The 27,395-nt window shown below is 40.9% G+C and overlaps 1 protein-coding gene across 17 annotated transcripts in view; it reads right to left on the bottom strand.

The window, feature by feature from the left end:
* The window catches only part of AIG1 (androgen induced 1), a 275,458-nt gene that overhangs the window by 39,361 nt on the left and 208,702 nt on the right, over positions 1–27,395 (bottom strand). For 16 of the 17 annotated variants that reach the window (XR_004228941.1, XR_004228940.1, XM_031935551.1 and 13 more), the window contains one exon: positions 15,317–15,432. The exons of the other annotated variant lie outside the window; for it this stretch is intronic. Coding sequence is in view for 14 of the 16 variants with exons in the window: in XM_031935551.1 (XP_031791411.1) it covers positions 15,317–15,432 (116 nt within the window). In the remaining 2 variants the exon portion in view is untranslated. The remainder of the gene's footprint in view (positions 1–15,316; positions 15,433–27,395) is intronic. 17 annotated transcript variants of the gene reach the window in all.

Genomic DNA, 27,395 nt, shown 5'->3' with positions numbered 1-27,395 from the left:
AAACCAAATGTCCATCAATTGATGACACCTGTAACAGGCTCTGTTTGACACCTTCAATAGCCCAGCTACGTGTGCTGCTATTCCAGCCATGCTGTTCCTGTAATGCTTCTGGTCATATACTGCTGGTAGACTTAGGTGATGGTGGCACTCACACAATGCCCTTCTATGATGGTTACACCTGCCCTATGTCATGCTATTTCTTGACTCTGCTAGCTGAGACTTGGAAGAGTATTCTTAAGGACTGTGAGAAGAAGAGATTAAAGCAGAGAAGAAATTGTACATGATGCCAAGGGGAAGTGGTGCTGCTCTGTCCTGGATGTCAAACAAGAACCACCATTGCTTACCATCTACCCTGAAGAAGAGCACTAAGCTCCCTCACAGTCAGTTGACCACCTCTGTCAAGGAGAGAGTCATGGACCCAGAAGTTCTTTCTAGCCATCCTCCTCAGGTATGAAAGCAGTGGCACTCAAGATAGCACTTCCATGTCACCCTTGAGATGTGATGCTTATATCAGAAAAGATCTATATGCCAACACAACACATCCCATCTCGTCTGGTAGTACTACCATGTGTCCTGCTATTACTGGCTTTAGAACACAGACAGATGTCACAGCCTTGGGAAAAAAAACACAATAAAAATTAAGATTGCCCTTATTCTGAGTGCACATACTGTGTCTGGTGACTGTCTTCACCTTCCAGCAGATGTGGAATAGCAAGCAAGAGTCTGATGAGTTTGACCTGCCCATTGCCCACTGCAATTTTAGAGAGTCTTGCTCTGTTGCCCAGGGTGGAGTGCAGTGGCACAAGCATAGTACACTACAGCCTCAAGTTCTCGAGCTCAAGCAATCCTCCCACCTCAGCCTCCTGATTAGCTGAGACTATTAGCTAGCTATGTTGCTCACGTTGGGTTTTGAACTCCTGGGCCCAGGTGAGCCTCCTGACTAGGGTTACAGACATGAGCCACCACACCTGGCTACTTTTAAATGGACCGCATCTTATATTAGACTCATGTACTTGGAAGATGCCTTTTTAAAAAGACACCTGTCTTTGTCTGATAGCGAATAGCACTATTTCACCTTGTATTCATATTAACTATTTCTTTATAATACATTTTCTAAAATTCTTTACATATCTTTAGTTTAAAGTTTAGCATGTGTGGCTAGACACTTTGTGTGGCAAAGGGAGAATAAGAGGAACATGTTTATAGAGGGCACTTGGGCTGATGTGATGGGTCTTTGGCTGCCTGACAATTTCTTTCAAGTTGTTCAATCTTCTAGGGCCTGATCAGATCTCCACAGAGTATAAATGACAATTCCTGGATTTCTCCAGAGACTGGCAAGAATTTATGAATGAATTGTCATTTCTTTGTTGCAGTCTTCCAGCAGAGGTAGAAAACGTATGTAAACCTGGCCCTAGGACTCCATTTTCTTTCTTATCCAATGTTTTTTTTTTTTTGCAGCAGAATGTCACAGGACTAAATTACTCATTCTATTTGCAAAATGATTTGTATTTTTACCTGTAAATTTATGCATCCTTTTAATTTATGTAAGATTTTTGTACATAATTCTCAGCTTTATGGATGACTTACACATCTTGTTTTTCTACTGTTGTGTGAGAGTATCACAGTCCAAGGATACGTCATTGTGCAAGAAAAAATAAAAGTGCTACCAGAAAGAAAAAAAATACCCAAACTGGAAAAAATAAACTATTGAAGAGTTTTAAGTAGGAGGATTGACAGGATAAAATTTGCATTTTAAAAAAACTCTCTGGCTGAGACATGAAAATTGGAGGAGAGGCAGTGTATGAAAGCTTGCCAGAAGGGCTAGAGCATCAGGGAGTGTGAAGAATGGGGCCTCCCAAGGAGGCTGAGTAGGAGCAGTGTTACAGGAAATGGGCAAACCAACCACTCTACCAACCAACCAATCACCCAACTAAGCAACCACCCACCCAACCAACCACCCAACCATCCAACAACCCAACCATCCGACCACCCAACCATCCATCAAACCACCCAAGCAACCATCCAATCAACCAACCAATCATCCAAATAACCACCCACCTACCCACCCAGTCATGAAATAACCAGTTCAAAGAAGGATGCTGTAGAAAGGAAAAATGAAAACGGTTTTGGTGGGGTGAGTCGAGGTGGAATATATATTGCAGAGACAGGAGGAGGGCAAAATGTCAATGGCTCCAGGTGCACTGAACTGCTTTGGCTCCCTGACTATGGTTTCCTCTCTGTTGCTCCTAGGCCATCTCCTTTTTCTGCCTGGACACTTTTATCCTGGACCTTCATAAAGCTAACTCTTATTTGCCCTCCAAGAGGCAGCTTACATATTTCCTCTGGGAAGCCTTTTAGGACTCTCTAAGTCTGCATTAGAGAACCTTCCTGTAGACTCTATTTTTTCTCTTGCAAATAGCAGTTATCAACTGGATGACTATTGCTTTTTAGTTCCCTGTATCCTTCAATAGACTGTAAGCTCCTTGAGGACACATCTGAAGCTTCTTCCATAGTCTACCTCCTGCACCTGGTAGACACCTGGTAGGCACTCAATAAGTGCTTGTTTGAGAGAGTTAATGAACTTTATCACCAGTCAAGATGTACCCAGATCCTTCAGAATATTAGAGAATTAAAATATTATAATAATAATAAGCCAGTTGCTTATCTTACTTTGAAAATTATTAGGGAAATTGGTCTACTTACATGTACAAAGTTAAAGTTTTATATGGTTATTTTAGATCAAGTTTCTCTTGCCATTTCCATCACATCGCAAGCAAATGGTCTTTTGGGCTATAAGTTTCTGTTGACTCTCGGGGTATACACTCATCTCTGCCACAGATAACTCTTCATCGGAATTGTTTACTTTTAACCAGATTTTAATGTGTGCCTCTGTTTGGTGCTGTGGGAGATACAAATGCCTGGGGACTGGTTTCCTCTCAGTTTCTGTCAGCTGTGGAAACCATCTGCTAAAGGTGGGACTGGGCAGGACAGGGGTCCCTGTGAAGAGGCTCACATACATGCATCCTCCCATGCAGCCCACAAGAGAATATGTTCTGAGCCTTCAAAATGCTCTCATACTCTCAAAGACACCAAGAAGGCACCCCTGAGGGAAATGAAGAGGTTACGATTTTGCTAATTAATGAATCTTTCCTCTATGTGGAATGTTTTTATTGCCTGAACTGGGTCATCTCTCTTATAGGATGTGAGTCACTCTGGCAAGGAGCGCAGTCTGTGAGGTTTCTGCTACAACTTTATCAGCTTCATTTGGCAATTTAAATGAATCAGGCAGGTGGGAGAAAAAACAATAAAGCTGAAATTCAATAGTGGAGAAATGGATGGCAGGGGTGTCGTAAATACTTTATATGGTTGCCATTGAACTAAATGTAAGAGAGGTAGGGGTGTGTGTGGTGGGGGGGTGCGTGTGTGTATGTGTAATATATATTCATTTTCCCTATTTGCTTGCATTTATAACTCACTGTTGCAATTTCTCTTATTAATGTCTATCTTAAACATATTTTCTGTGATATTTTATTGATGTAATGTCTAAAGAAAATGTGCTTGGATTAACTCTTAGAATACTGGAGACAAGGAAGCCCTCTTTATTTTCTTTAAGATAATTTCAAGTGCTAATCTTTTTCTTGCTCTAGATAGTGAAGGGAGGGGATTTTGGGGGCAGACTTTGGAGAAAGAGTTAATCAAATAACCACAAAACTTCAACTATTTTTAAAATCCCCTGGCAGAAATCAACAGAAGATTATAGTAGTGTAGCACAGAGAAGCTGAACCAAGTCTGGAGAATCACAGAGGGCTGCCCCGAGAAAGAAAGTTAAGTTGAGGCCTCAAAGAGGAGCAGGATTTGAAATTAACACTGGTGCGAGACATGACTCGGGGAGAGGTGGGATTTGTTGGTGGCACAAAGAAAGTGAAAGCTTTGAAGTGGACGAAGCTTATTGTTTTTGACAATCAGAGAAGATCACTGTGGCTGAAGCTAGCAAGGAAAAGGGAAGGAGGAATATGATGAGGCCAGAGGTCAGCAGGGGTCAGGTAATGCAGGGCCCCCTAAACCATGTAAAGGAATTTTGGTTCTTATCTTGAGGAGCGATGGGAAGTCATCCACAGTCTTGGAGCAAGGGAGTAGCATGATGACATTTGTTTATAAAAGATCACTCAGGGATCCTTCGGATAGACAGGAGTTGGCGGGGGGGGGATGCCAGTTCTAGCAGTAGTTGAGGGGAGAGATAACTGAGGCTGGGACCATAGTGTTGGCAGCGGAGATGGAGCAAAGGATAAAGATTCTAAAAGTACATTGGAGGTACAGAAGTCAGAAATTGGTGAACAACTGCCTGGAGTGGGCCTAAAAGAGATGGGTTAAGGATGTCTCATAGATTTCTGGCATGAACGACTAGTTTCGGGATGATGACAAGCGGATGCAGGTTTGCGGGTGGGATGCAGACATCTGGCATGGCATGAGGTTGGTTTGCAATTGCTAAGTGAATAGATATGGAGTAGGTTCAAGAGAGAGGTATGGGATGGAGTTCAGAAATGGAGGCATTGCAAACACATGTGGATGGGTTTACCTAGGGAGAGTGGGTAGTAAAACAAGAGGACCTGGAAGTGAGCTCTGAAGAATTCCAACACTGAGGCTTGGGGGGAGTGGAAAGAGCCAGTAAATGAGGCTGAGAGGGATCATCTTCAGAATGGAGGGAAAATAAATGGTTACAACACCTAAATCAGAGGAAGAGAGCATATCAGGAAGTGGAGGTGTGTTTTAGTATCAAATTGCTGAAGTGTCAGTTGAGAAGAGGTCTACAGAGCATTCCATAAATGCAGCAAAAGAGAAGTCACCAGTGACATCAGCCAAAGTTTTGCTAAAGTAATGACAGCTGAAGCCACACTGGCGTGGATTAATAATAATAATATTAACATAGTACATTCTCTGTGTGATTTACTGTCCTGTGCATTTTACATATACTAAAGACTAATATTAGTTTAATGGTAATGCCAATCTGATGAGAGCGTTATTATTATTCCATTCTATAGATGAGAAAACCAAGAAACAGAGAGGTTAAGTGACTTGGCCCAGTTCATAGGGCAGAAGCAGAATACAGGTTTAGGCAGTCTGGCTCATGAATTCACTCTCTCAACCATTACACCACCTTGTCTCTTAAGCCTTTGCTGTGTGAGAGTAGAGACAATGCAGACAACTCTTTGAAGGCACTCAGCTGTGAGTAGGGAAATAGGGAAGCAGCTAAAGGTACAGGAGCTGGTCCTAGAAGAGCAATGTTGTAAGGTGGAGACTGGGACTACAGTGTGTTTAGATGCTGATTGAAAGGATCCAGCAGTGAGAATGAAGTTACAGGAGAATGAAGTGATGAGCACGAATGGGGTCCCAGGAGAGGTGGAAGGGTATGAAGCCAGAGTCCAGAAGGAAGGATTGCTTGCTGAAAGACATAGAGATCGTTTTCCTATTGTCTCAGGAGCTGAAGAGAGGATGGGTGCAGAAATGATGTTTGCAGGGGGAGATCGAAGGAGTCCCTGTTTAGAGTCTTTTATCTTCTCTGTGAAATAAAAGGCCAGGCCATCTGCTGGGAGGACTGGGAGAGTGATGTGGAGGCAGAGGGAGTGAATACAGATGGCTGGAGAAATCCACAGGAAAATTGCCAAGTAGCATCAAGGGCACAAGCAGCATCACACTGGTGATCTGAGCAGACTATGGAGAAAAGAAGCAGCGGTATGGGCATGGCTGTAGGGAAGCTGGGGAGTGTGGGAACGATCATAACCACATAAAACATGACTTCAGGGTGGGGCAAGGTTAATAGCACATGGGGAATTCTAGTCATTCATGTACTCCCAGAATGTCTGAGAACCAGCTGTTGGGGTAGAAGAACAAAAAACTCAGAATAATAAATACTGGGGATTGAGATAGATTATATACATAAGCCTTTTCTATATAGATGCAGGTCTAAGAAGTCGATTTGACCAACACTCAAGTGGACATTCTCAGGGACCAAGGGCAAGACACACTCTCTGTTGTCAGGCTTTCAACTGCCCAGATAGACTTTTCCTTACAAGATGAGAAAATAGTGCATTCTCAGCAACGTGCTTGTACAAATACGCAGATTGGAATAATGGGAAAGTAATGACATTCCCAAATCTCATGGGAAAAGCAGAGCTCCGGAAATAACTTAATATATGAACCATAAGAAAATTTCAGAAAACTATTTAACATTCTTAATAGGTTATGAAGAGCCACACATCCTGTAAAGTAGGACCAAAACTTGTATGAAGAACAGAGGATAAAATGAAAGTAAAGTAAGGGTCGTGGGGAAAGAGAGAGAGAAAAAGAAAATGAGCCTTTCTCCTAGGGTCTCTGCAGGCATTCAGGAATTTTGTTGCCTAGGAGGAAGGAAAGATGTTCTCATTTCCTGAGCATCCCTATGGACTCTTTAATCCTCACAACTCTCTGAGGCAGGCGTTCTTTCCCATTTTAAAGGTGGTAACAATGAGGCTAAGAGAGGATAAGTAATTTGCTCAAAGACCCCAGGAAGAGGGGAACTAAACAAGGAGTATCTAACTTCAAAGATCTGGACTTCTGCCTTCCAGGGTAAGGTTCATGAGGGAAGAAAGTTGCAGAAAGAGCTAAGCTGAGGCTCTCTGAGGATGGAATATTCCTAGCGTGTAAACAGAATAATAATGGCCACTGGAACTGAGTGCCAGTTAGGTGCTGAACATTGTATACCCATTTTTCTGATTCTCACAGCAATCCTGCCTGATCACCATCATCGTGCCTTTTTTTTTTTTTTCAGATAAGGACATTGAGGCCCATAGAGATTAAGTGATTTGTTCAAGTATTCGTTTTTTTCCTGCTAGCTATGACACATTGCCACAGACTTGTGGCTTAAAACAACACACATTCATCGGAGAATTCTACAGTTAGAAGTATAACATAGGTCTTATTGAGCTAAAATTAAGGTGTCAGCAGGGCTGAGTTCCTTTCTGGAAGCTCTAAGGGGAGAATCCCTTTCCTTGTCTTTTTCCACTTCTAGAGGGGATCCTGGTTCCGTGCTCACAGCCCCTTCCTCTGTCTTCAAAGACAGCAACGGCAGTTCGAGTCCTTTTTCCACTGCATCTTTCTAACTGTCCTTCGGCAGTCATGTCTCTCTGACCACAGTTATGAATGGCTCTCTACTCTTAAGGATTCATGGGATTAGACTGGGTCCACCTGGACAAAGCAGGCTAACCTGCCCATCACAAGGTCCTTACCTTAATCACACCTGCAAAGTCCCTTTTGACATGTGCCATGTCAGGGAACATATCCAAAAGTTCTGGGGCTTTTAGGATGTGGATATCTTTGGGGGTTTGTGGTGGGCATTATTTTGCCTTCCATACCAAGGTTAAACATTATTAAAGGGGCTGAGTCCAGAGTTTAATTTAAACTTGGCCAGGAAATCCTGTTGACTCTACCTTCAAAATATATCCAGAATTCTATTAACGCCATTTCTACCACCAGGGTCCAGGCCACTTCATCTCTTAGCAGGATTTCTTCTATAGCCTTCCCTTCTCTTTGTTCTACCCTTGCCTTCAATCCACTCTTAACACATTGGCCAAAGTGATTCCTTAGAAATGTTTCAGTTCATGTCAAGTCTCTGTCCAAACCTTCCAATGACTCCCAATTTGAATTAAGGGCAGTCTTTCCAGTGGCCTATAATGCTGTCCTTCCCTCACCCTAGGAGCTCTGTGCACTCTCCCCCTCATTCTGTTTCCATACACAGTGGCCTTCTGCTTTCCTTGAACACACCAGGCTTATTCCTGGAACCCTGAATGGGAGAGGGTTTACTTCTTTATTCCATGTACTCCAAGACACTGAAGTAGAAGAGGAGGACATGGCCTGGTTCTGAGATACCTCTTTCCTTTCTGGTGGGGGAAGGGGAACAAGGATGAATATCTTCTGACTTCACTGCCTGTGCTTGTGCAAGGGGCTTTCCCTGTGGTTGGCAAATCCCTGCTTCCCACTGATCAGTGCTGTGAGGCTGAAGTCCGGGTGCTCACCTCTGCATCGGGTGCATATGTGTGAGGTTTGCAGGGGTTTCTGAAGAGTTTCTGCAATGAAGAGCTTCCTTATGTGGGAGATCTGACTGGCTCCAGCTAGACCTCTTTAACACCCCCTGGTTCCTGTCCAGGGTAGCACACCCACACACAGAAACCATGGGGTTCCTGCCCAGGAGCCATTCTTTCTTGGGTGGGCTACCATCAAGACAGCTCAACTCCAGCAACCTTCCTCTATGTCAAACCAGATCTACAAGAAACTTTGACACTTACAATGATGGGATCACAGGCCACTTTACAGCTTCCCCTCCCTCTGTCCTGCCATATCTTTCCAAGACTCTTTTCCTTGCTTAAATACGAGACATAAGGAAGGCTAACAAGTCAGCTTCCTAAATTCCTGCCTCATCGCTATTATTTACCAGGGATTCCCTTAGAGATTCACACTTGGCTTTGGTCAGTATGGAGAGGCCTTTCCTTCCCCCAGTGGCTCCCCTAGATCCAAAACTCAAGACTGCAAAGACCCTGTCCCTCTTCCCCAACTTGGGAAGAGGGTGGGGAAGACGGGCATGATGGAGCATGGATGGACTTGGTGATAGTAACTGAGCAGAGTCTTTTGTCTATTATAAGCCCCAAGAAAGGTAGCTCTCTTCAGAATGTGAGACACTTATTGTTACAGTAGGTAGTTAGTCAGACATGAAAGGGCAGGAAAGCACTCCCTCGCCACCCCCCTACAAACAAGAATGTCAGGCAACCATCAGGTGATGGTCAGTCAGTTGTTGTTAAAACTGCCTCTTTAAAATAATAATTGGTTGTGGTTGGCACCAGGGAAAGGCAGTCTCCCAATGGAGAAAGACACCTAAAGTTCATGATCAACAGCTTCCTGATAAGATCTCAGGATTTGGGTGAGTGCACTCAAGCATGCACACTAAGAGGCAAAATAGTGGAGTTTAATTGGTATATGACCTTCTAGGAGCATTCAACTGGTAAAGGTAGAATGCCGCAAGTGAGCATGCATGAAACTCCAATAAACACACTGAGCATGCGGCCCCTGCCAAGTGCTGGTAGGCCACTGTGCATGTGGGCAGTCCACTCCAAGGAAAGAATCAGGGGGAAAGGAACACAAGACCCCGAAAGCATGCCAACACATAAAACACCAAGTCAGAAGGTCAAACTGCACACTTGATCTCCCAAGTTGCCCACTTGACCCTCTTCCAAGTGTTCTTTACTTCCTTTCATTCATGCTCTAAAGCTTTGAAATAAACTTTCACTCCTGTTCTAAAACTTGCGTCAGTCTCACCCTGCCTTATGCCCCTTGGTCAAATTCTTTCTTCTGAGGAGGCAAGAAATGAGGTTGCTGCAGACCCATACGTATATGCCACCAGTAACATTATCAACTTCATTCATCTTGGACTTGGTTCTCCAATGCCAGAAAATCAGAAAAATGTACACAAACCATTACAGATGTAAAAGTCAACAGCTATGTGGAGTGAAAGATTCAAGTTGAACTGAGAAAAATGTCATTTGCTGGTCAAAGAACACATGTCAGCCAGATTTGTTTAACTGGTGAAGAAACATCTGATTAAACGGAAGGAAATGAATGTGGTCTAAAATTTCATTTTCTTAGTAAAGAGGGTACAATTTTTTTCCTAAAAATTTTACTCATTCATAGCTAAAAATTCTAAGACTTTAAAATTTGAGTACACTCTTATTTTTATTTTTGAGAACTTTTTCTCTGGCTTACAAATACTGTATGTAAATAAAAAATAATGTATGTTTCCAGCAGAAACTTGAGATACAAAAACATTTCAACAAGAAGCCAAAAAATCATCCAAAATTGCCCAGTTGAGAGATAATCAAATTTTGTGGAAGATAGAATTCTGACATGAAATAATTTAGGAATGATCGTAAAAGAATGAACACACTTCATTCTGTAAACCAAAAACAAAATCTTAAGCCTCGCAACCAACTGAATGGACCCCCTCTGGGCCAAGGAGACCCTAGAGAAACCTGAAGAATGGAATTCGCAGCCATTAGGGGAAGGCAGGTTAGACGTGCCTAATTGTACCCTCTCCTTTTTGGAGTTTAGGCATAACCGACCAGGATTAACTTTAAAATAGAGATCATAAGACTAACAAAACAGACTCTTCATGGCAATAAGATTCCAAATTTCAACCTGATTTTGATGTAGCATCACATAACAGATGGTAGGTCCTGAAGGAAATAAAACATATCTTAGCCCAAAATATATTTCTTTGACATATTTTGAAATGGCTCTGCAGAGCCATCTTTTGTGGGGGATCTTTGCATTTGTAGAGAGTCTCCATTAATACAGCCAGGACATTCCTGGATCTAGGAGAGATTAACCAAGAGCCTGATGCCATTTAGGGTCTGAAAAGAGACATTTACCATCCATTCTCTCTGAAGGCTACCACCTATGAGGCTTCATCTACATAACAAGAAACTTGGTCTCCATAATCTCCTTTATCTTAACTCAAGCATTTATTTCTACTGACTTAAAGTCTTTAGACAAAGCTTAACTCTTTCAAACAACTCCCAACCAGAAAAATCTTTGAATCCACATATGACTTGTAATCACCCACTACTTCTTTGAGACATCCTGCCTTTTCAGGTCAAACCAATACATACCTTACACGTATAGATTCATGTCTTTGCTTGTAACTTCTGTCCCTCTAAAATGTATAAAATCAAACTGTAACCCAACAATCTTGGGCACACTTTCTCAGGACCTCTTGATACTGTTCTCTGGGCTATGCTCACTCATATTTGCTCAGAATAAACCTCTTTAAATATTTTACAGAGTTTGCTTTTTCCACTAACAATTCTGATTTTACTTTGCTTTATTTTCTGAGTTGGAAAGTTATTCAATGAACACGTTTGGGGAAATGAGATTTGGAATATGGAATTTGTTTAAAACCACTAGGGCCCAGAGACAACAGATATCTCTATTTTGCCTTAAATACACTCATAGCAGTTGACAAGGAATATTTATACATAAGTGGAAACACTCAGGATCCATTTCGTCCCCGTCACTAACGCCTACTTGTTCTTGATGTGTCCTGGGTTGAGAGATCAACATGTATTATACATGGCTTCTGACATCTCACATGGGCTCTGATTGAATGAGAAACCCCTGAAGGAGGGGAGTATAGCCAGGGGCTGGAAGAAGACTCCTCAGGACAGAGATCACTCTTGAAGTCTTGAGGATGTACATTTCCTAGGGTCTGAGTTGGTTTCCTCTTTCTGTATCTTGCAGATTGAAAGGCAGAGCAATGAGAAGCAGCAGAACTGCAGAGAGACAAGGATTCTAGGTGCTTGGAAGTGAGGGTGGAGGCAGCCTGGGAAAAGATTCAGCCCTAGATGACTGCACCAGGTGGAGCAAAGATGTCTTCTCTTTTATATATGTCAACCAGAAGGCGACAAGAGTCAGGAGTCCATGATTTTACAGCTCCCTGTTGTTACCCAGTACCCCTGTAAGGTTTCCTAATCATTCTTTTATAATTAAAAAAAAATATATTTTCATATCCCTTAGAGTTGTTTATGACTACTAAAATTGTTTTTGATTGTGTGCAAATGATCCAGAATGAGTAAAAAGAAAACATGGTAACTAAAATTCTCAAGCCTTGAAAAGAAAACATTACTGTTTATACTACTATTTGTTGAGGAGCATTTCAGAACTGATAAATAGCAAATACAGGTATTTTTTTTTTTTTTACTGTGAGTCAGGCATTTTTCTATGGGCTTTATATGCAATAACAGTGTCTTTCCAACTACGAGGTACATTCTGTCCTCCTCCCTGTTTTACTTCTGAGAAAGCTAAAGTCTAGAAATGTTTCCAACCCAGAAAGTGGCCTCAGCTACCAGGCTTGGCTGGTTCTTATGTATTTCTTCTAAACAAAATAAAAAACTCAATATGTTCATTCATAGAGTTACTCTTCACACAGCAAGGGCAGTGGAGGGTCCAGTTAACAGACTACAATCTGGAACCACACACTGGGGCTTGTACCGTAGTTCTGGAACAGTCCAGTGGCTCATCCTGGGCAAGTCATGTACTCTCTCTAAACTTCAGCATGCTTTCCTGTAAAAATGGGCAAGCTATCATGCCTATCTTTAAGGACTGTTTGGGCAACTAAATAATATTTGAACTGAACTTGGCACAGTGTCTGGCTCAAAGGAGTGGTACCCATTATGATTCCTGATACTTAAACTCTTACATCAGCCACCAAGGAGACCTCTGTATGTACCCAGAATGCTATAAATAAGGGTCCTCTCATTGATTAGGGAAAATCTCACAAACAGGTGCAGAGAAATGGGGGGTGGGGGGAAGATGATCAGGGGAGTGTCCAGGAAAGGAGTTAAGAGCTCCCCAAAAATGGACAGGTGATATTTGGGCTGGGGGAAAGAGAAACGTGGCAAAAAGGCAGAAGTCGTCATGGAAGGAGATTGGGATGGCCTTTAGATGCTAAGCCTGGGGATGACTGCAACGGGGCTGGGAAACAGAGCCACCAAGAATGGGAGCTCAATGGGAACCAGTCAATGGGGAAACTCCAGGTATCTCTCACTTTCTCTACTCTCACTATCCAAACCTGGGAAGAGAATAGATTCAGATGAGGAAGGCCAGCTGAGTCTAACTGGACAGTAAGTTAGAGTCCCAGCAAAACAGCCAGCCAGCCTGGACAGCAGCCCCTGAGGTATAGATTTAGCTCAACCTTACTCAGTATTGCACAGACCATCTATTTTTTTTTATAATCAGCATACGATGAGAAGAATGCTTTCTTTCATCTTGGCACGGGGCTCTGGAATGTCCAGTTACAACCCTGGTATGCTATCAAAAGATTTCATATCCCAAACCTTTGGCTGTTGTGTCACTGGTATGTTGGCCCTAACATAGCCTGAAAGGAAGCAAAAGCCAGTACCTTTTTGATAACAATTAAAATCTTGAATTTATATAATGTGACATGACGTGAGGGCCATTGTTTAGCTTTTGGCATAGTTATGAATGCCCAGGGCAGAACACCAAAGGAAAAAGTCTACTTTGAATGCTTTCTCAGAACAAATCTGAGAGAATTCACTGGTTAATATAAATACATGTCCAAACAAGTACTGGTTTGCTTAGGGAGTACGCAGAGCTGGCAAGCCTCACTTGCCATACAGAGCATGAGTAACGCTTCATTTTCATGAGGGATCTTGGGGGTCTATAATGAGGACTATGTGGCATTTCCCATGTGTCTCTTTGGAACGTGGACTGATTCTACCCACAACGGAAGATAGGCCCTCAGAAAGTACATAGTTCCTGAAATCTCGGGGGTTCTACAAGATGTAGATAATTTAATAGCATATAAATGAATTTGCAGAAATATATCCAGAGTTCCCAGAGTAAAGAACTTGCCTTTTCCACAGGTAAGCAAAGAGGAGTGCAAAGTAATGAGACAGTATTTGGGGTGGGGGTGGGAAGTGAGACTGATTTTTAAACTATGGCTATAGGCAGTTCCAGGTATGTTTTAAACATCGTGGCATCCCTGGAATAATTGTGCAGTCTCCCTACTTGACTCTTCTGAAAGATAACACTCATTTGAATGTATGTTCATATGTATGAAGCACATAAATCCATTTTTAAGACATAACTTTAGTCACATTGCAGGTATGAGTTCTGATCATTTGGACATTTTCTATCAGAGAAACTTAAGGTTTAGGATGAGGGAAAAAAGCTTAGAAAGTAATTAGGAAAACAAACACTTCCCTAGTCCTTGCAAATGGTCTTTACTAGTTGAAGGAGGGGCCAATGGGAGGAGCTTATTTATTTATCTATTTATTTATTTATTTTTGAGACAGAGTCTTGCTTTTTTGCCCAGGGTGGAGTGCAGTTGCGCATCTCGGCTTGCTGCAACTTCTGCCTCCCGGGTTCAAGAGATTGTTACGCCTCAGCCTCCCGAGTAGGTGGGATTACAGATGCCCACCACTACACCTGGCTAATTTTTTATATTTTTAGTACAGATGGGGTTTCACCATGTTGGCAAGACTGGTCTTGAACTCCTGGTCTCAAATGATCAGTCTGCCTGGGCCTTCCAAAGTGCTGGGATTACAAGCGTGAGCCACCACGCCCAGCCGGGAGGACCACATGGTCGTAAAGCTCCTCCCAGCTGGACGCGGTGGCTCATGCTTGTCCACACGGACATCCTCTGGATGTCCCCTTATATGCAGCCGGAGGGTGTGACTTCCTGAAGCAAATCTCCTTTCTGCTTAGATTTGGGGCATCATGTGATTGTTTATGCAAAGTGTGTCTTGTACTGTAGCGTCCTTTATTTTATATTTCAACTCCAGCTGGAGCAAGATGCTCCATAGAGATAGGGCCTCCCAAAGAGCTCTAGGATTTGGGGGGGTTAAGTACAGTTGAGGGGTGTTTGGAAGAACATTATCCAGTCCTTCAGGCTTAAAGGAGGGGATAGTGACCCAGAACTCAGGACAAAAGAGTCCCAAGAGGCAGAAATGCTGGCAGGAGGGAACTCCTCTGTGGGTGTTAATATGTCAAAGAGGACTTGGAATTATAAAGAGAAATAAGAAATTCTCTATGTTAAGATAAATAATTTTTGAAGTGTTAAAAACCTGATAAGAACTGAAATTAATGTGAGGTAGACTTGCCGGGCAAAAATTCTTTTATCAGATAAATTTGGCACCTCACACTTCGATCTGAATTGTGCACAACAGATCAAATGAAGATTTCTTGTGTTTCATTTACCCCAATATTTAAAAACAGAACAGTTTAATGCATTCTCCATGTAACAGCTAATTCCGGAGTAGGTTTTAAATGGACCGGGGAAAACGTACAATTTTCACTTGTTTCCTAGTAAGTTTAAAGTCATTGCTCTAAGAGGTCACTTCTGTTCTCATCTGTGTTTGCTGCAACTCCCCTGCCCCCCAACAAAAGCAACAACAAAATCCCAAAGCAAAAAAGCCCTTGAGCAATAAAACCGGTGTCCAAGAAAAACATTTAGTTTGAAAAAGAGTTGAAAAATGTAGCCTTGGAAGAACCACTGCTTACATGGGATTGTTCAACAAATTCCTGTTGTGTGAGGTTTGGCATATACTTTCTAAAAATATAAGCATCTGGGGAAACGAGACAAAGTGCAGGTCTTGGACCAAATGAGGCACACAGTGTGAATCTGTTAGTGATTATATCCATAATGAAATATGTGCCCAAATTTAGCAGTGCAGAATCTAATACAATAAGAAAGCCCAGCAGGCATAGTCCTTACCATAATATATAGCCAACAGAGAAGGTACATATGGCGGTGAGTCCGCTGCTCCTGCTGGGATACTGATGGTGCGATGTCCTCATCTCGATTAATATAAAGGGCAGAACCGTCGTGTGCTGGAAAATAACAGAGACTAGGTGACACAGATTCTTATCATTGTCTCTCTGTAGTTGTTTTTTCTCCGGTAGGAGAATGCACACTATAAATTCCTAGGAAAGTATCAGGCAGAAAGAAGTCTACGGCTCGCCAAAGAAGTAGAATGGACATAAAACCACATAGTGCCTTGATTGCTCCATTAATATTTTTCTTCTATATCTTAATTTTTGAAATTTTATTTTATTTTTTGCCCATTACAGAGAATTTTGATAGCACAGAAAAATGTCTAAGAAAAAACTGGAACAAAAGAAAGGAGTAACAATAACCACTGTTAACATTTTGGTGTACGTCCCATTTTTTCCTTCCCTGTTCATATTACTTATACATAGTTAATATCATACTGTGTGTGCACTTTTGTTCTGGATTTTTATCATAATATTGCAGCATGAGAATTTCTGATATGGTATTTTAGAAATTCTTCTAGAAAATCGGTCTTGACCATAGCTTTGGAGAACTCCATTATATGGATATACCAAGATTTATTTAACCAATTCTTGTTCCTGGATATCAAGATGTAAAAGATTTTCAGCCTTTCATTTATTAAAAACATCATGGTGAACATCTTTCATAGAACTCTTTGTCTGAATGTTAAATTATGTTTTTGTTGTCAAAGGCTATACAGATTTTTAAGGCTGTTGATAAATAATGCCAAATTATGTGTGCGCGAGCAGCAGGTTAGCAAACAACACCAAATTAGCTTCCAGAAAGGGTGTGCCAGTTTGGACCAGCAGTGCATGAATTTAGATATGATGTCTGAAGGCAGAATTCCAAGAAGCTGAGTAGAACACCTTTTTGTTTTTCTGATCCAGTAGTTAGTAGTTACTCTAGACACTAAGTTTATTGGAACAGGATGGAGATGAAATTTATCCCATCTATAGGTAAGAAGAAAGGAAACTAAAATTCTTAAACCTTTCAAATGTTCAGATGCCCTCGGTTTTGAAATTTAGTGGACAGATATGAGGAACAAAGAGTTTCTAAGATAAAACTGGGTCAGGATATATATTTACCTTCCAATATTGGAGACTTTCTCAAGAGTATAAAGATGGCAGAACTGAAAATTGACCCATCAGCAGGTTTAAATTCTATTTAGTACTTCCTAAACAGCCGAGAAAGAATTGTTGCCTTGCTCTTCCTGCATTATTTGTGTATTCAAGGCACAGGGAGGAAATTGAATATTATGATTTTCAAAGTCTAATAAGTATTTTAGCAAAATGGAACCAGGTGGCAAGTGGGCCTTGGCAGGCAAAAGGCATGTTGGGGATATCTAAATGAACATCTTTGGAGCAACCTGTTGTTTATATTCTTAGAAAAAAAATAGAAAGGCATGATTTTTAAGAAATATTAAGACAGTGGACAATCTTTGCCTTAAACATTCTCCTCTAGATAACTGTACTGACTGCCAATACATTAGTAATTAGAGTGTGGCATTCTGAGAAAATCAGGTGAGGGATTCCACAGTTGGGTGGCTTTATATTTATCTTTTATCTTCTTCATTACTATTTTTTAAAAACAGTATAATTAGCTCTGAACAAAGTCATGCAAGCCAATGTATATGTGTGCTAATACGGAGACAGTATGCATTTTAAAGATTGATTGATTTTTCATTATAGTTACCTCAGATGACATCCGCCTGGAATGTCGCCAACAGTTTGAGATGGCAACAGTAGTTTTACAATGGTGCATTCATGTAAAATTCAAATGTACAACTGGCAATAAGGCTATGTCTTATCAAATCTTACACAGAAGAAAAATACCTGCAGATCAAACCTTTATACTGATGATAATGCTGACCCTGAGGGCCTGTGTGGGTTATAAATGACAATGACATTACTTTTGGATCACTGATATTAATACAATTCTTAAGTTCTACCCTTCATTCATTGCTCCAAATAAAGTAGAAAATCCTCCATTTTTTTAATAAATAAATATTGGTTGTATAAATAACCAATCAGAATATGCTTATTCAGTTGTCATTATTTTATCAAGGAAAGTGACAAAATGTATGCCTATCTTCCAGATAGGACATCTGATAGTTGCTGATGATCATATGTATCTGGGAAAATCAGCATGTACTGTAACCATTCCAGGAAGAAAATCAATTTGAAAAAGGAATGTCTTTCTAGATCACTTCATCATTGGCATCATCACCACTAAACAGGAGCAACTTGTCCCATCAGTGACATAACCACAGACAAAAGATCTTTTTGTGGTAGCTGCGTATGTGCAGGTTTGTCCAGTGACAAATCTTAGTAGAAGGTTTTTCTATGTCAAGGTAACAGCTTATCATTTGGAATTTTCATGCACTAAAGACTGTGGATCTCCCTCTCCAGAAATTTATAATGTAAGTTATGCTTATTTATAAATAGTACATATTAACAAACATAAATTAGTGTAAAATATTTGCTGCAAATATAAACGTTGCCTTACCGATAACTAAAGTTTTGTGAGCTGAAAGAATGGTAAAAAACTATGAATGGTCCTGCTGAATAAGTAACCTTTAGCAGTTGAGTTATAACTTAAAATCCATAGCAGCAAGAGAGATAATTATTTTAGAACTACAGGTACGTGAAATCCAGTTCCAATCCATTCTCAGGCAATACTCTGCTTCAATGACTTAAGAACCAGGAGGGAAATATTTAACTCCAGTTAAAATCATCACTGCATAAGAACAGCACTCTTACGTTTTGCTCACTGTGGTATCTGCAGCACTTAGAAAAGAGCATGGCACAAGAGAGGTACTCAGTCAATGTTTTTTCACATAATTTAATCTTCAAAACAACATCCTATATGGATATTATCAACTCCATTCTGTAGATGGGGCAAAAAAGGCTCAGAAAGGTTAATTATTTTGCCTAAGATCACAGAGCTAGTAGGTCTAGAGGTAGGATAGAAAACCAGTTCTGTATGCCTCCAAATCTCATGCTGTTTATTTCTGCATTAGAATTATATTTTTACAAGATATCACAGTTAAATAATGTTTGAACCAATAAACCTGTAGGAGTGCATAATTGCAGATCACTTACATTATCTCCCAACAGATTGGAATTAGTTTTTGGTTGGGCCTCAAAACAAATAAAAAGGTCTTCACTGTAAAAATGATTTTTGCTAAATATGTTTTTCCTGTGGTATATTATCATATCAATAATACTAAACAATAACATTAGCTAGCATAGAGTCAGAACTTTTTTTAACTTTTATTTTAGATTTGGGGGTACATGTGAAGGTTTGTTATGTAGGTAACCACATGTCATGGGGGTTCGTTGTACATACTATCTCATCACCCAGGTTTTAAGCCCAGTACCCAATCATTATCTTTTCTGCTCCTCTCCTTCCTCCCAACTTCCCCCCTCAAGTAGACCCCAGTGTCTGTTGTTTCTTTCTTTATGTTCATAAACTTTTATCATTTAGCTCCCACTTATAAGTGAGAACATGCAGTGTTTGGTTTTCTGTTCCTGCATTAGTTTACTAAGGATAACAGTCTCCAGCTCCATCCATGTTCCTGCAAAAGATGTGATCTCATTCTTTTTTATGGCTGCATAGTATTCTGTGGTATACAAGTACCACATTTTCTTTATCCAATCTGTCACTGATGGGCATTTAGGTTGATTCCATGTCTTTGCTATTGTGAGTGGTGCTGCAATGAACATTTGTGTGCACATATCTTTATGGTAGAATGATTTCTATTCTTCTGGGTATGTACCCAGTGATGGGATTGCTGGGTCTAATGGTAGTTCTACTTTTATCTCTTTGAGGAGTTGTCATGCTGTTTTTGACAATGGGCTGAATTACACTTCCACCAACAGTGTATAAGTGTTCCCTTTTCTTCGCAACCTCACCAGCATCTGTTACTTTTTGAAAGTCAGAACTTTCTAGTGGTATGATGACACTTACAGATGGCTGGAAGTAAACTGAAGCATGATCTGTTTCTGTTTCCCCAAACACAAATACCATTTACAACTTATAGTATTTTCAGGTAGATGTAGATCCATCTTGGATAAATGAGAAGGTTACAAAGTCTGGTCACCAGAGGTGGCTCTTGGCTCTTAAGAATTGTTTGGACGGTTCTCTGCAGTACGTTGTCAACAGAACAATTCCCCAGGAGCTGAGTTAAAAACAAGGCTTGACTTGTTTGAAGAGCTAGGTAAAATGAAGCATTGACAGCCCAAGGAGTAAACCTTTGGTCTTCCATATAAACTCCAACATAGAAAGTACTGGTCTAGGATATCAGTGGTGAACCTATCCCAAGCTCTATCATCCATTTTAGCTAGTTTTAATGAGGAGCTATAATTTGGAAGATTGTGTCCAAAAACCAAGCCTAAATCTATTCTGATTTGTTGCATCATTTGTGTTTTTCTTAATGGGGTCTTGGTGGGTCCCCCGTGATGCAGTGGAGTGAACTGACTCCACTGCCATGGACGCTGTGAACCGACCGGCCTCCCGTGACAAAGGTCTATCTGCAGAAGAGATCCACAAGGGGGTGTCACCTCCACACAGAGCAGTCCTCACACCTGAGATGGAGCTGGATTCACGCAAGGACCCATGATTAATTCTGATGTGAAGACCCTGAAGCAGATGGGACAAGAAAAAGGGCTTTTGCAGAGAGGCTCAAATGAAGACAGCAGTGTAATGAAATGGAAAGATTAGGAGGCTGGCCGCTGAGATCTAGTTCTGATTTTGTACTTGCTCACTCTCAGACTCAGGTTTTCACACGTGTGTGAAACTTAGTATTATTCTTTGTAAAATGAGGTAGTTGGATTAAATTAGGCTTCTCATGAAGAGCTAATAAGTTTTGCTATAACACATGCCAGGGCTGACCCACGTATGCTTTAGGGACAGTAGACACAGTGCCAGGGCCCATGAAAATGTCTTAGTTTCTTTTAGAATCAGAAGAAAAAATGAACTTTCAGAGTTGAAGATTATATTCATCTGTATACCAATGCCATCATAAAACATCATATACATATACTTACACACATACACACGAATGCAAGAAGGGACTCACTAACACAAAGTGCTTAAAATCTACGAAAGCCACACTGTGGCCCTGTTCATGCTACTTGATTTTTTTTTTTTTAAAGTTCTCAACCAATTCACATTTTTCTTAAATAAATGTATTTAAAGAAAAACTGTATGTGGACTCTCATAAATGGAATATCATTTGCCATAAATAGAAGATAACCACAAAACCAAATACAATAAAAATGAATTAATCTTAATAAATATTTGTTAGATTATTTTGAGGCCTGCCGTATCTGTGTTAAATAAGGACGTTAGTAAATATTAGAGGGGCATTAAAGATATACTGGCGTAAGGCTGGACACAATGGCTCATGCCTGTTATCCCAGCAGTTTGGGAGGCTGAGGCGGGTGTATCACCTGAGGTCAGGGGTTCGAGACCAGCCTGGTCAACATGGCGAAACCCTGTCTCTACTAAAAATACAAAAATTAGCCAGTCGTGGTGGCAGGCGCCTGTAATCCTAGCTAGTTGGGACGCTGAGGCAGGAGAATCACTTGAATCTGGGAGGCAGAGTTTGCAGTGAGCCGAGATCGCGCCACCGCACTCCAGCCTGGGTGACAGAGCAAGACTCAGTCTCAAAAAAGAAAGAAAAGAAAAAAGATATTCTGGCATAAAAGAGAGACTCTCCTAAACAGAATGAGAAGGACTGAAAGATAATTCAGAGGGAATAAACTTTTCAGTATGCAATTCAATATTATTTAATGTCAGGTCCCCGTGCTACATAAATTATCTTGCAAAACACCAGAGCTATGCAGCTTACATACTGGGGTATACTGGAATAGATTCTTTATAAGTTGTAGTTGTATCTTCTAACTACTAGATTATTTGATTTATGAATCAAATGTCCCTTCACCAGGAAACTGGAAAGATGGATGAGTTGGAAGTTTAGGTTCTGACAGAAGAATGTAATGGTATTAAAGGAAAAAAGTTCACATTACACAAGAAGGATCTGGACTGGCTCCTGGGGAAAATTTTGGACTATCTGTGATGGCAATGAGTGACTATAAACTGCAGAGAAGTTCTGGAATAACCTTCGCTGTGGATTAATAGAAGGACAAAAATTATGCTGCATGATGGTATAAATCCAGGCAAGTCAGATGGATGAATTAGGGGGCCTCTCAAGATTATTTTGGATCTGTAGAATTGAGGGTTATAATCAGCGTGTACAACAGAAAAATTAATAGGCAATATTTGAAGACTATGTTCAACTGCCATTTCTCTCGTCTTTCTCCTTCTCTCCAAAATATTTTTTAATAGGAGGGTACTACTCCCATATCATATGAGCACCAGGCAAAAATCGTTTCTTCCTCAGAAGTAAAACCAGCTTTTGAACGTGAGGCATGGCCAACCTCATTGGGTAATAAAAGATCTGGCAATCCCGTCCGCTATTGGCACCTGTAGGATACAGGCAGGCCTCCGGAAGTGTTTGCACAGTTAGGTGTGCATCAAATCGCTAGATGAGTTTATTCTTGCCTTCATGCAGTGGGCGTGTGCCTGTGTGTTGCACACTTAATAAAGACATGCATATCTTTGCAATGTGCATATCTTTGTGTTACTATGCACCTGTATTCTTATGAGCACCTAGACTGCAGGCAGGGCCAGTGATGTGACTGGACTTGCCTATGAAGATGGGATAAGGAAGGGTTCCTAGGAGGTCCAGTAAGTTTATAGCTATATTGTAAATACCAATAATATGAAAAACTATCTTAAGATACAAAAAGTGTGTACTCTAGATTGTAACTTGAATATTTTGTTTATTTTTTCCTGTTTCCTCTCACCCTGCATAGAACAAAAGGGTATTAAAAATGAGAAAATTTTTATCCTGAAATAAAGCAAGAGGAAATTTCCAGGTTTGAAAATAAAGCCCCACTGCATTAGTAAAACATGATCTAAAACAACAGAAAGGCAACTTGCGAAAAACTGAGAAAAATTACCAAACTCTGGCTGATCGTAATCTTTGGCGAAGCTTCTAGGCTTCCCAAATAAGTCAAATGTTTGAAGAATACAGGAAAACGCAGCATTAGTGAGGGCATGAGGAGAATCAGCGTGGATCTTCCCTTGGGGCCACTGTACAGTGTTAGCTGGATGAGATGTTTCTCCTCTTCAAGGGAGATAGAAATGACATCCCAAGTAGCTTGGAAAGAAAACTGATGCGGGCTCCAAAAAAATCCCCCGAATTTTTACCTTGGGAAATCTGACAAAATATTTTATCTTGAAACTATCATTATTAATTTTGCTAATTGGTCAGCTCAATTTCTGTCACCCTCCCTCCCTCCCTCCCTCCCTCCCTCCCTCCCTCCCTCTCTATATTGTAATGTTTTGAATGATGAGGAACTGCCAATCTCAGCCACTATACTTTTTGTTTCTCCAGAAGTCAAACTGAACTTCCTCTTGTCATGGGTCTCCCTCTCCCCAGGGCCCAGTGCTGGCTTTAGTTTGGTGCTGCCTATAAGTATGGCATAGAATCTCTCTCCAGAAACTGCCAGGGTATTTTTTAACTGTGTCTTTTTGGCATAGGTTGGATACCTGTTCCTGCCGGCTGTCAAATCAGGCTGAGATGCTCTTACACTAGAACAACCTCATGTTCAAAATCAGGTTAGAAACAGTGACCCAAGGTGAAAACCTCAGGGTCAGAGAGAACAACACTTAATGAGTGCCAGTATGTTCTGGGCACTTCCAAAACTCTTTATAGGCTAAGGACTAAATTTGGAATTTACTCACTTCTAACTAATTAGCCCCAACAACTCTTAGGATATGGTTTTAATAATTACGCCAAATAAAACAGTGCTGCACACTTAATAAAGACATGCATATCTTTGGAATTAAGAGCAACTATATGTCATAGGAACCATTACACTAGGACAGTGACATGTTTTACTGGGTTATTATTTTTGCATTTAAAGATTTTAAATATGACTTGAGGCAGTAACTATCTCCTGCTGAATCTTCCTAATGAGGACACCCAGGAAGTGCTAAGGGGCCATGGCATTACCAGGAGGCTGCAATGTGGTGTGTATTTTCTCTTTGCTTTTCAGCCCAGCAGCCTGTGGGCCACCAATTAAAGAATTCTTTTTGCGAGTGGGATGCTATATAACACCCATTTTTAAGTGACCTAGTGTTTGCTTTCTTCCACAAAGATTTCCCAATTAGTATGTGTAGTTCTCACAGAACAGCACCTCTAATCAATGCCCTCAAACAAGCAAACCACTATACTATGATGAGCTGTATGCAGACTTGCAGACCAACAATGGCGCAAAGGCCAGAGCAATTTGCTCAGCTTGGTTATGTCAAGGGAAGACCTCACATAATGGTAGACATTTGAACTGAATTTTTAAGTGTGACTAGGGGTTGACAAGCAGAAGAAAGGGTAAAGGAAAGTGTTCATTCACATGGCTAAGGAGAAGAAAAAGTATGTAAACATAGAGTGCAGTTCACTAAGGGCACTGTTACCACTGCAAGACAAGAAAGAGGATGAAAAGCTGGGTTTGCATGGGTGAGGGTGAGGGAGGTGTCTGCCAAACCCTAGAGGGTTTTGAGCTGAAGTCTGCCCTGCAGGAAGCAGAGGTTCCTCTATAGGTTCAGACATCTTCCATGGAGTTTAAGATCTAGAGAAGTAGGAGAAACAAATTTGGATATTAATAGTAGAAAGATTAAGCTGGAGAAAGAGTGGAGAAGGGATTGAAAAGAGGAGAGATTTATCTGCCAAGTCGCTCCCCTCTCCTGCCTGGTTTCTATTCTGCTGGCTTTTCAAGGAAGGGACTTTCCATGACTTTCTTCTAGGCCACCTCCTCAGCCTCACACGTCTTCCTCACATCTCTACAGCCTCCTCACCTACAATTTCCCCCTTTCTACTCTTCTTTTTCTCCTTTACTTTAATAAGTTCTACAGTACTGAAAACAACATAAGGTAAAGAACAAAAAGAAAGCTAGTCTAACTTTGTAAATGTCAATTTGACAGATAAACAAAGAAAATATTTTTTTTTCATCCCTCTGTGTTTATGCTGCTTCCCCTATTTTTAACTGGATGTGCAGAAATATGGAATAACAATAATAATAGCCACCATTTACTGAGTTCCTAATATATACTGAGTTTATACTAGACATTTCCCATTATTATCCTATTTAATTCTCACAACAATCCTAATGCAGTCGTTATCTTCTTCATTTTATACATGACAAAATGTAGGAACAGAGGGGTTCACTTGTCTAAGGTAGTGTAGAACTCATAAATGGTATAGCCAATATTTGATTCCAGATCTTCCTGACTCTAAAACATGCTCTTTTACTGACACACGCTGCTTCCCATGCTTGTTAGTTCATTCATTCATTCAACAAATACTATATTCCTACTATGCACCAGTCATCCTTGCCTCCAACAGACTGCTGTTCTAGGAAATGTATCTCAGTTAGGCGAATAAAAATTTAAAGTCTCTCACCTTGGAAAAGATCTCATTCACTGGGGTTGCATGTATAGGATCTTGGAGTAGAAGTGGCTCACACAACACATGCAAATAATTGAAGTTATTCTGTGAGTTCTATTTATTGCATGCCAGGAACTGTACTAATCGCTTTACATGGATTAAAACTCATTTAATTCACAAGATAATGCCTCGAGGTATATGTCATTATCATCATCAATTCAATTTTACAGAGACTGAGGCACAAGAACTTAAGAAAGTTGCACAAGTTTATCCAACTGGAAGGTGGTAAGTTTGTGCTCAGACTTGGGCAGTTTGGTTCCTGATGCTCCACTGCCTATGGAGCACTGGGACAACCGAAGGATAAAAGAATGGCCAGAGGAAGATCTCATAAGAGGGAAGGGGAGCTGACTGCGTCATGGTTGTGTCTGGGAGAAGGAACCTGAAATAATCTCTCATCGTCCCATCATTTAGCTTCTTAAGATTCTGGGGTCTGAGGGACAACAGGTCAGTCTTTATGCCCATGTCGGAGGGTAAATCACATAGGTAGCAAGGGCCTCATGGACGTAGAGGGGAAGAAGGGAGAGTAACTCCAAGCCACTGTCACAGAGAGGCATTCTCTTTCTGAGATTTGTGCTACCTTTCTTGTGTTTTTGGTGGCCTACTCTCCTTAAAAGTATTTTGGAAACTGATATGGTTTGGCTGTGTCCTCACCCAAATCTCATCCGGAATTGTAGCTCCCATAATTGCCCCGTGTTTTAAGAGGGTCTTGGTGGGAGAAAACTGAATCATGGGGGTGGTTTCCTTTATACTGTTGTCATGATAGTGAATAAGTCTTACAAGATCTGATGGTTTTATAAGGGGTTTCCCTTTTTGCTTGGCTCTCGTGCTCTCTTGCCCGCCACCGTGTAAGACATGCCTTTTGCCTTCCACCATGATTGTGAGGCCTCTGCAGTCACGTGGAACTGTGAGTCCATTAAACCTCTTTTTCTTACAAATTACCCAGTCTTGGGTATGTCTTCATCAGCAGCATGAAAATGGACTAATACAGAAACATTTTGGGGAGTGAGGTGAAGAATGCGAGAAGAGAGAGATGGGGGACACGGCAGAGGTGGATGGCAAGGGAAAAGTGAAACTCAAGTAGGTGTTCCTGCAGTCAGTAAAATTTAAAGCACGGAAGTATTTTCTTAAAGATCATGAAAAAAGTGACAAGTTTGGGGAGCAATTACAGAAAACCGAAACATCATTCACAACATTCTGAAATTTAACAAAAGGAACCTTGAAAAACAATAACCTAGGGTTTTAAAATTATTCACCTGCTTTTCAGATATTTTCTCAGTAGAATCCACTTATTCATAGATATCAGCATCCTCCAATGTCAGACTATGGCTTTAAAAACACAATTCTGACTATGTGGTTCTCTTCTTTACAATCTTCCAATTTTTTTTTTTTTTTTTGAGATGGAGTCTCACTCTATTGCCTAGACTGGAGTGCAATGTCGTGATCCCGTCTCACTTCAACCTCGCTCTCCTGGGTTCAAGCAATTCTCCTGCCTCAGCCTCCCAAGTAGCTGGGATAGCAGGCACCCACCACCATGCCTGGCTAATTTTTGTATTTTTAGTAGAAACAGGGTTTCACCATGTTGGTCAGGCTGGTCTTGAACTCCTGACCTCGTGATTCACCCGCTTCAGCCTCCCAAAGTGCTGGGATTACAGGTGTGAGCCACCGCGCCTGGCCAAAATCTTCCCACTATCTTCAAGTAAAGTCCAAGTTTCTTGGCATTGCCTTCAAAGGCCCTTACTATGTGATTCAACCTACTTTTCTAGATTAATCTTATACCACTCTGGACTGGTAACTGTTATTGTTCCACTAAAAGACCTCAAACTTTCATGTCTTTGTTCACCTTCTTCTTTCTGACTGTAATCCCTTAATGTTCGGGATTTTATCCTTGGTATATACATATCGCAGAGTCATTTTCCTCCCATCAAAGAATCAGCCTCACATTTTTATGCATCCTCAGTTAGGCGGGGTCGCAGAAGGCTCTAGTCCTGGCCAATGGGCCTATTATTAACAGAAGGGATGTGGACACTCCTAGGTCAGTGCATTTAAAAGCTAGTGTGTGTTCACTCTCTCTCTTCTCTACCATAGTGACTTGAGAGCCACATGTTAAGACGATAGATGGAAGGGTTCTGGATCCCTGCATTATCACCTGGAAGCAAGCTGCTCTGGAGGGTCAACTGGATAACAACACAGTTTGTGTGAATGAGAAACTTTGTGGGGTTAATCTACAGAGAATGAAGTTACTATCTTTGAGTAAGTTAGCCTATTCTGACTAATACACTATTCCATAAGGTCAGCTCTGTCTTGGGGGGAGTTAATTCGTCTTTTTCGTGTTCCCACTGCATACCTACATGATGGAACTTAATGACTATACTGAGATCTATCTCAGTATAATCCTGTAGAAATAGTATACACATGTGGTATAGAAAT

Source organism: Piliocolobus tephrosceles, chromosome 5, assembly GCF_002776525.5.
Source record: "Piliocolobus tephrosceles isolate RC106 chromosome 5, ASM277652v3, whole genome shotgun sequence".
Classification (NCBI taxonomy): Eukaryota; Metazoa; Chordata; class Mammalia; order Primates; family Cercopithecidae; genus Piliocolobus; species Piliocolobus tephrosceles.
The sequence above is the reverse complement of the archived record's forward strand: the minus strand, read 5'-3'. Positions and strand labels throughout refer to the sequence as shown.